This window comes from Eretmochelys imbricata, chromosome 7 (assembly GCF_965152235.1).
Source record: "Eretmochelys imbricata isolate rEreImb1 chromosome 7, rEreImb1.hap1, whole genome shotgun sequence".
Taxonomy (NCBI): domain Eukaryota; kingdom Metazoa; phylum Chordata; order Testudines; family Cheloniidae; genus Eretmochelys; species Eretmochelys imbricata.
Genome location: NC_135578.1, coordinates 17,846,129 through 17,855,630, shown reverse-complemented (window position 1 = coordinate 17,855,630; position 9,502 = coordinate 17,846,129). Strand labels below are relative to the sequence as shown.

Below are 9,502 nucleotides of genomic sequence, written 5' to 3'. Positions count from 1 at the left end.
CAAGTTTATACAGTTGGTATTGTATGTTAAAATAATTGTATTATAATTCATGGCCTATGATCTTTATTCATAAGGATACACATATGTGGAAGACATTATCATTATGACACCTTCTACATAATCAGAACCTTATGCCCACAGTACACTGAGGAGCAAACAAACAGTTTAATTACTATTTCAGCTGGAGAGATTAAATAAAGCAAAACAGGATTTAGAATCATGGAATCATAGAATATCAGGGTTGGAAGGGACCTCAGGAGGTCATCTAGTCCAACCCCCTGCTCAAAGCAGGACCAATCCCCAATTTTTGCCCCAGATCCCTAAATGGCCCCCTCAAGGATCGAACTCACAACCCTGGGCTTTAATTGGCTTGACTCACAACAGCACTACTTTGAGAGAAAGAACAAGGTCTTTTTTTTGGGGTAACAAAAGAACAGACAAAATGGTGTTGAGAATGGTCAAAACAGGAGTTTATTCAATTATTATTTTTTAAAACAAATAAGTTTGTTTTAAGTTCTGGAAGAATTAAACCTATCATTTTATTCCAGTAATTCAAACACTATGCTAAATTCTGCTTTTAATTGTACAGATGAAAATCCATAGTTAACTGAATTATACCAGACTTACACCCATATATACAAAATATTTTTGGCCCATAACAACAAAGTTTCAGAATGGAAATTAAGAACCTGATTCTGCCAACCCTTCCTTATGGGAATGGTCTCATTCATTAGGACTACTTATGCCGGACTACTCACATATCAAGGATCTGTAGGACCAGATTCTTACAGAAAAGCTGGGTAGATTATTAATACAGAAAATAGAAAGCTTCTTTCAATAGCTAATTTCATGCCCAAATCTGGTCTGCTATACCAGTTTAAATTAGGAATAGCTATTTCAGAGCCAAATTCTCCATCATGCTTTATGCCCCCTAGGTATGTCCCCCTAGTTTGGGGGCTGATTCAGCCCTTCACACCCACCAGGGACACTTATGGCCTGGCTGCATATAGCTCCAAATGTCATTCTGGCATCCAGGAACAGACAGACAGAGTGAAGTTGTGCTGTAGCTATGCTCCCCCTACTCCCAACCCTGCCCGCTGCAAGGTCACACCCGGAGATGCCAGAAGCTGTGGAGGGGTGAGGGTGGGCAGAGGTGTTACCTAGAATCATTGGGCTGGTTTTATGCCACATAGGACTGTCAAGTGGCTGGATCCCCCAAGTTCACTGCCTCTTAGTGCTGGTTCAAAGGGACTGTGGCACAATGGAAAAATCATGCCAGAAATCTGTGAAGCTGCACAGGTACAAAACCAGTGTAAGCAAGGTCAGTCAGGCCCCAAGCAGGACAAACTGTGCACGAAAGAAAATGAAATTACTGCCAGCAACATATCTGAAAAGATGGTTTCTGCCCATAGTTTCATTAAGATTCTAAAGTCATCTGATTTGAAGGCAACAGTGTTCTGCATTCATTGGCTCTGACATTTATACATATTGCCACCATGCAAATTCTTTTGAACTAACAAAAGAAGAACAATTTGTTCCACCTCATGTTCACTCTGACCTGAGCCTGTTTTTTAAAAAAGAAAAATGATTACCTTACATATCTCTTTACAAACTGCAGTAGCTGAGACTTTTTAGATGAAATCTGAGCTTATCCTGAATATCTTTGGCTTTAGACTCCTATTGCAGTATATATGCTTTGAGACAGACACAAAAGCAAGGACTAAGCAGCCAGTTTACTTTAAGCAAAATAAGAAATCAATAACTCTGTAGGGGGTAGACCAAAGATGTACTGTATTCACTGCAAGAGAGTGATTTTTGTTATATTTAAAAATAACTCAATGTTTTATTGACTCGTATGTGATTTGTAGGTTTCTTCAACTCACATTCTTTTTTCATATTTACCTCTTATGAAGTGATTGGGCTATAAGATAGCATGCTTTGTGCACAAATGGAAAGTGAATACCTGTCAATAAATGCTGCTAATTTCTTTATTGAAAGAGTATTCTCTATAGGATTCAGGCTCTTTTCACCACCAATTGCATGCTGTGTGCACTTTTTACCCTTCTTAATCTTTTAAAGGTACAGAAGTACATTGTTTTATTTACGTTGGACAGCAATAATTCAGGATACTATAAAGGACATCTAGAAGGGTGCTGTAAAACAAAGCCATTGGTTTTTATTTCCATCCACACATTGCTAACTTTTGACAATCATTGACTACTTGTATCCAAAGCTATTAAAAGAGAGCTTAACAATTCCTACTGTAACTTGGAGTCAACACATTTTAAGGTGATTTATAAGATCCTACTGAGTTCACTGAAGTAACTGAATCAGAGATGAGTCAGATTGACAAAATGGCCACAGGCAACCCCGAAACATGCATACTGTAGCTACTCCACAAAGGATTCATTTTCACTGTTCCCATGCCTATTACCATCAGCATCACTTCAGAACTTTTGATGCTACTACATCAGTCCCGGAGGTAGGGTTTTACTTTTAAATGTCCAAGCATGCCCAGGAACACCACTTATAAACATGTCATCTAAGTCAGTGGCATTCAAAACAGAGCCCTCATTATGTGCAACGTAAGAGTCCCCACTATGTTTTTACAGACCTCCATATGTGGATTTATCCGTTCTCACCCCTATTCCCAGAAATAGACATATAGACTGGCAGATGTTCTCCTTTTCATGCGTGAAGGTGGGTTTGAGTAAACTTAGGTTTCACTCGGAACATGTATAATGCACACCCATGCTGTGTGACTGTACGTGCAGTTGTGCCTGTAATAAGGTGTGAAGAACTGGGAACCTGATTTGCGCATCCAGCTTTCAATACGTTTGTTGCATGTTCAAATTTACCACACTTTCATTTTCTAGTAATATTACAGAAATTGTTCATACACTCAGCATGCAATTATACCTAGTCCGTCTGAAAGAAAGACATTTTCTATAGTTCAAAGAACGATTAGCCAGCAATTCCAAGCATAGTACATATCTAGCATGGAAATATTGTTGCAAAGTTACCGGTATATTCCAGTTCTCTTTAGTGAGTAATTTGGGTATAAAAATATAGAAAACCAGACTTATTCCCATTTGGATGCTTTTTTGTCTATTACCAGAATCAGATGGGTGTAGGGAGTTGATAATAGGATTGGGAAGATCTAGATGTTAAGAATCCTTTTTCAGTTTCTTGGGTGGGAGCATTAAATGTTATCCTAAAACATCAGGCACAGCAAGAATCAAGACTGTTCTGATGAGAAAGCTGGTTTCTGTGAGACTTCCAGGCTAAAAACCAATGGTATAAAAATCCAAATAAATTCCACTTTTGAGGCCATCCCATTACTACTCACATTAATACAATGCCTCTCCCCAGAAATTCACTAACTATAAAGGGGATGAGAGGAGAGTATGAGGTTAAAGCCTGTAGCCTTGGGGCTACAAGTCTAAGAATTTCCAGGAAATTTTAATCATACCAAAATTCCAATTAAATAGTGGGATTAGTCAATTGCCCTCATTATTCCGATCTGCCATCAGCCTAGATATGCCTGGCTCAGAGGAGGACTGCAATAACCTACCTGCAACCAAATTCTTGCAGGCAATTAATATGCCAAATTACAGTGAAAAAGTGGGGCATTATACACCAACGAGGAAAAGCCTGCTTGTTTCTACAATGTATACAATTTCCTGCCCACAACATAATTATTGGATTAATCTATTTCTTTGAAGCCATTGATTTAGTACGAATTGCTAGTTTTGTATTAATACATTGAACAATAACACCATAAAACTAGTTATTGACCATAGGTTTAGCATGTCCCAAAAGGGCTTTTGAAATGTGTCATTATAAAAAGGATGCAGCAAGATCTTACAATTGAACCAAAAGTCTGCATGTTTCTGGATTTGTTGGGTTCAGATTAGTCACATGCTAATCACAAGGTTTAACCTAGTGGATTTGATCTCCCAGAAACTACTTATACCAGTGCTTTAGTGCAATTCTTTCCCAGGAAAGAGACCAGAGATCTCCTTCCTGTCCCCTAGCATGTGAATTTTCCTTTTGTTTCCCCAAAGGGTTATTTTCCTTTAATTTAAGGAGGGTGGGGTTCTAGTTGCCTGGCAGTGAACCGGCAGACTCTAGTTTGAGTGAAACATGAAGTGATTCTCCCCCTCCCTGTCTATCCCTTTTCCACATATTTGTCAAATTTCCACCAATTCTAACTTGGATCTATGAGAGCAGACTTTGGATTCTCAAGCTATGGGGTGTTTAGGGATGTTTGGTTTTACTGCAGGTTGTACACAGAAGCTTGGCTTTATCCAGGCTGAAGGATTTGCCAATGAGCAGCATCTCACACTCCAGGCAGGTAAAGTGTTTCTTGTGCCAGGTCAGCCCTTCAGCTTGCTGGTAGTCCTCCGAGAATATTATCTGTGGAAGTAGACAAATACATCTGTTTATTGGCATAGTTTTTCCTCGTGCAGACAAACCATCACCCTTCATTAGGTGAGCAAAGAAAAAGGGTGTTTGCCAAGTTGGAGCACAAAAACAAACGAACACATTTACTTGTCTCCTTTAGATATGGAAGCTGTTCTTAGGAGAACTCATAAGCAAAGAGCATGGGATCATTCTTGATGGTGAAACCAAAGCCGCAGACCACATTTACATGTTGCTTTGAAAAAATAAAAATCCCACATATTTTAAATGCAAATAAATGGGAAAAAATTCAGCTCCATTACACTGGATTTCCATTAGTGTATCTACACTGATTACAATGACGTTATTCTAGATTTGCGCCAGTGGAGTTAGTAAATAAGCCTGCCCTCTTCCTCAAAATAGTCTGGATGATCACAAAGTGAGCTGATTACTCATATTTATTATTGCTAATAGGGAATGAGGTCAGCTCTGTACCATGCCTCAACGCAGGACTTTCCCCCTGCAATACTGCAATTCTTTAATACCAATACTGGTGGCTTCAACATATTTTAAGCTGTTTTTAGATAACTCTCACAACTGTATCAGAACCTCTCTAAAAAGCTTCTCACCGCTTGTATCTCTTCATGAGATTAGCCTTGTCTACACTGTGCATGAAAGTCGATCTAAGCTATGCAATTTGAGTTACGTTAATAGAGTAACTCAAGTCAACGTAACTTAGATCTGCTTACCGTGGGGTCCACACTACGCATTGTCGATGGGTCGACTCTCCTTACTCTTCTCGATCCGGTGGAGTACAGTAGTTGACAGGAGAGCGATCGGTGGTCGATTTAGCGGGTCTTCACTAGACCTGCTAAATCAACCGCCTATGCATTGATCCTCCGGTCAGTGTAGACAAGTCCATAAATAGATATAGGCTCCCATGAGAAAACAATTACATAGTCTACCTTCAACATACTGGACTACATTTCAATGAGACCATTTTCCAGGACCTTTTAAAGACAGACCACATTCAACAGTGACAACAGCAGTTTGCTATTCTTTGACAAAGCTTCTTAATAGTTAAATAGCCCTAAACTAGGATCTCAGACCTGAACCTCTTCAAATTTGAGACTAAATCTCTGGATCAGAGTCTGAGTCTATCCAGTGATTTTGGTTCTAGGTCAGATCTAAAAACCAGAGGAGAAATATTACCTCTTTCTGGTTTTAATATGAGCAAAATCTCACAAGAATGGTTGCCCTTGTGAGGAGATTTTGGCATGAGATGATAGAAACTTTCAAGATGATGCCTTTGTTGGCAAGAAATATAACACAACCAGCTCAACAACATTTTCTGCACTGCCGATTCCATACCTGAAACCCAGCCCTATACCTTGAACCTCCTCTTAAATCTAATCCTGATTCAAATACTGGCTCCTTAGACTCTCTGAAAAAAATTAAAAAGGTATTTAAACCACAAGTGCCTGTTTCAATGAAAGCAACAGCATATAAAGCCCATTCCAATTCATAACCCTTACTGCTATCTAACTGCACGGAGACCTCACTCTTTAAGTAGCCCTACACTGCATATCCCCAACTCACCAGCCAGATTTCCTGTCCTTGACATTTCTAGAGCCAGTGGGAAGCATCAGAGAACAAGTTCTTTAACTACCTTCCACATATGGCATTTGAGTCTATGGATTCATGAAGGAAGATCACCAGGTCCACAGAGCCTCAAACAGGGGTGCATGTGTATGCTCACTCCTCCCCCCCCCCGCCCCCAACTCACACACAAAGCATGGGAGGAAGGAAACCCCACAAAAGCAGGATGCAGCTATAAGAGAGGTTCCTGGGCATACAGAGATGGAGGAACAGAAGAGGAATAGGCCCTACAGGTCTCTTTGCACAAGGTCCCAGAAAGCCTGTCTGCCTAGGCATAGCAGAATTGCAGCAGGGAATCAGCCCTACCTCATCACAAGCTGCACAGCGTGGCCTTATGCTCTCACAGTAATGGCGGCCACACCAAACAGCACCGTTCTTCCAGAAGTAGATCAGGTCAACTAGAGGTTCAGAACACTTGTAGCACACGAAACAGGCTGGGTGCCACTGGTGATTGTAGCCTGCTCTGTCCACATACACCACAGGGCAGTCCGTAGGCACCACCTGTTTGCAGATCTCGCAGCACTAGAATAAAGAATAGATTATTGACTGTGTGGGGAGCAGAGAGGCGGACTCCTTCTGCAAGTCATGGCAATCAAACCTGCTGTAAATACAAGGCATAGTCATGATTAAGAATTTTGCATATTTTAGTGACTTTTTTAAAAGGAATTCCTGATTTATGGCTTGTTTTGGATCTTGTATTCTTATTTATGCAGTTGATAAGTACTGACAGAACTGCCATGGTGGACTAGTACAATAATCCATCTAGCCTAAAATAGTCCATCTTGTCTCCAACACAGAGGAATTTAGATATTCCAGGGGAAGCAGTAATTAGACAGGAATGCTGCTAATTGTTCAATAATAGACCAAGAGGGGAACACGTTTTGGTCTCAGGATCAGCCAGATAATCAGCTTATGTCCTGCAGTAGGAGGATTAAGAGCTCTTGTTTTTAAACCATCAGTGGCCTAGCAGCAGAACAAGTGTGAATTCTTGTACAAATATGTCCAATTTAGGAATTCCTTTAGCTGCATAATTTAGGCTTAAGTTGTTTTCCCCCCCTCGTACTCTCAGCAAGAGTAGTTGGAAGAGCTGAGGAAAGGAGCAAGTCGCTGTGATATTTTTCTTTTGAAGGAAGAAATGATTAAGTAGTAAAAAGTAAAACCAGACTTAAGGAGCCAATGCAGGCAGTGCTGCAAAGTTGTCCAATGAAAAGCATTAAATATTTGCTACCCCAGGATGAGAACTGAGGGCCAGTGATTCAGCTGGGATAAATTGACACAGCTCCTCTAAAGTCAATGAGCTACATGAATGTCCCATCAACTAAAGATCTGGCCCCATAACCTTCTGACGTTAAAAATTAATCAGATTTTTCTCATTATTTCACAGGCTGCAAGGTATCATTGTAATCATCTAGTCTGACATCCACATAGTTGGGCCATAGGACTTGCCTGAATTAATTCGTGCTTTAACTACAGCAGGTCTTCTAGAAACCTTCCAGTGATGGAGAATCCCCCCACAGTTCTTGATAAGTTGTTCCAATAATAAAGTTACTCACTGTTAAAGATTGCACCTTGTTTCCAGTCTGAATTAGTCTAGCTTCAGCTTCTAGCCATGGGGTAGTGTTATATCTTTGTCTGCTAGATTGAGGAGCCCTCTATTATCAAATTTCTGTTCCTCATGTAGGTACTTATAGACTGATCAAGTCCCTCCTTAATCTTCTCTTTGATAAATTAGAGTTAAATGCAACCTACGGTCTTTGTTCTTAAGGGCCTGACCTAAAACTTGGCCCTAGTGAAACAGATTGGTAAACTGGGCACAAGAACAATCTGGATTGCTGTGTATCAGTGACTTGTCCTCTTCATTATTTACCACTCCCCCGATCTGCATATCATCTACAGAGTTGATCCGTTTTGATTTTACATTTACATGACATCTTGTAACTCAGAACACCAAACAACAACAACAAAAATCAGCATGTCTTAGCAGGTGTAATTTTGTGCAGATGTTAAGAGATTAAGATCCTGGTTCTCCTTTCATATACACTTGTTTAAAACAGGTGTAGAGCTTCATGGACATCAGTGGTATTACCCTTCATTTACACGAAGGTAAGAGAATCAAACTCCACATGCCCACAAAGGATGGGAAGTGAAAGCTACCTGAAGGTACTTGGGGAGATCTGTGAGCTCGTACTACAATTAGGACCAGTTAGGTTTATTTAATTTTATAGTCCACAATGGGAAATCCTGCAATCATTTTAAAAATACAGTTAAAAAAAGGTCTATTCTCTATAGCCAAAAAAAGACTTTATTGTGGCTGACAGGTTGCTCTTTATGTTCCCATTTTACAATTTTGGATGGACAGAGTCTGCCTCGTAGCTGCTGAGTCCGCACTCGATCAGCATTTTAGTTTCTTAGTCATCAAATGAAGTGCTTTTTAAGTGGCAGCTGGAATTTCATCCAGCACAGCCTTTGGCTGTAAGGCAATTTTCTACGAGCAGTCTTTGAAGTACTGTTAAAGTTTCATCAAAACAAGATGTACTGCTTAAGCAACTTTGTCTCACATGTGTTGTGCTTTAAATTGCTCTGCCTGATTAATTGTTTCATTGAGTAACTCTCTATTTCACAGAGTTTAGTGTGGCAAGAGTCATGGACGATCAGAGGTTAAGAATTAAAATTCAAGACTCCAACTCATGTTTAGAGCAAACAGCCATTATGTTGGTGTTTGCACCAGGAGAGAGAGGAAAGACAGAAAGCTTTTCCCCAACAGTGTGTATAGAGTGACAGTTTCTGGGATCTCTGACAATCTGAGAGAGTCCTGTGGTTGGAGAAGGGGTGTGGGCAGAGGGGCAGGACGCATGTGGTTTGACTGTGTTCCAGGTTTGTAGCTTGTGCAATTATATAATTTAAACAAAAAATATTAAGCTGCATAACATTTGACTTTACTTCCAAAGATCTAGATAATCTAAACATTGTTATATAATCTGAAAATACGTGGGAGGTTCCTTTAAATGAATGGGCTTTACATACCATCCGAACACTGGCAACTTCACTGTAACCCTCTAGATCAGTCTGGGGACACTGGTTCTGTCCTGGCTCAGGGAGGAGAGGGCCACCGAGTGAATTCACCATCGTATTCAGCAGCAACCTGGAGCTTGCTTGCTGCCTCATAAAGGAGATCTTTAAGAACCGACCCATCCCAACTCTGCTGATTTTGGGAGAACTGACTATTAAACCATAACATTAACAAGCAAAAAACAAAAACAAAAACGCACACACACACACTCTCACTCTCCCCCTCCCTGGGTTCAAGCTCATGTTTCTTGCCAATAAAAACATTTAGAACTTGTTTCTCTGTTCCCTCTTCTGTCAATTATTCAGTCTTCACTAGGCAGCAAACAGTAATATTTCCACTTTTTCTTCCTTGTGGTAATTGAAATTCTTT

At 40.2% G+C, this 9,502-nt stretch overlaps 1 protein-coding gene across 1 annotated transcript in view; it reads right to left on the bottom strand.

The window, feature by feature from the left end:
- Nucleotides 1-487: 487 nt before the first annotated feature.
- The window catches only part of LMCD1 (LIM and cysteine rich domains 1), a 65,314-nt gene continuing 56,299 nt past the window's right edge, over nucleotides 488-9,502 (bottom strand). The window contains exons 5-6 of the mRNA XM_077822675.1: nucleotides 6,370-6,585; nucleotides 488-4,419 (exon numbers count right to left, since the gene is read on the bottom strand). Coding sequence (XP_077678801.1) covers nucleotides 4,261-4,419; nucleotides 6,370-6,585 — 375 coding nt within the window. The 3' untranslated portion in view covers nucleotides 488-4,260. The remainder of the gene's footprint in view (nucleotides 4,420-6,369; nucleotides 6,586-9,502) is intronic.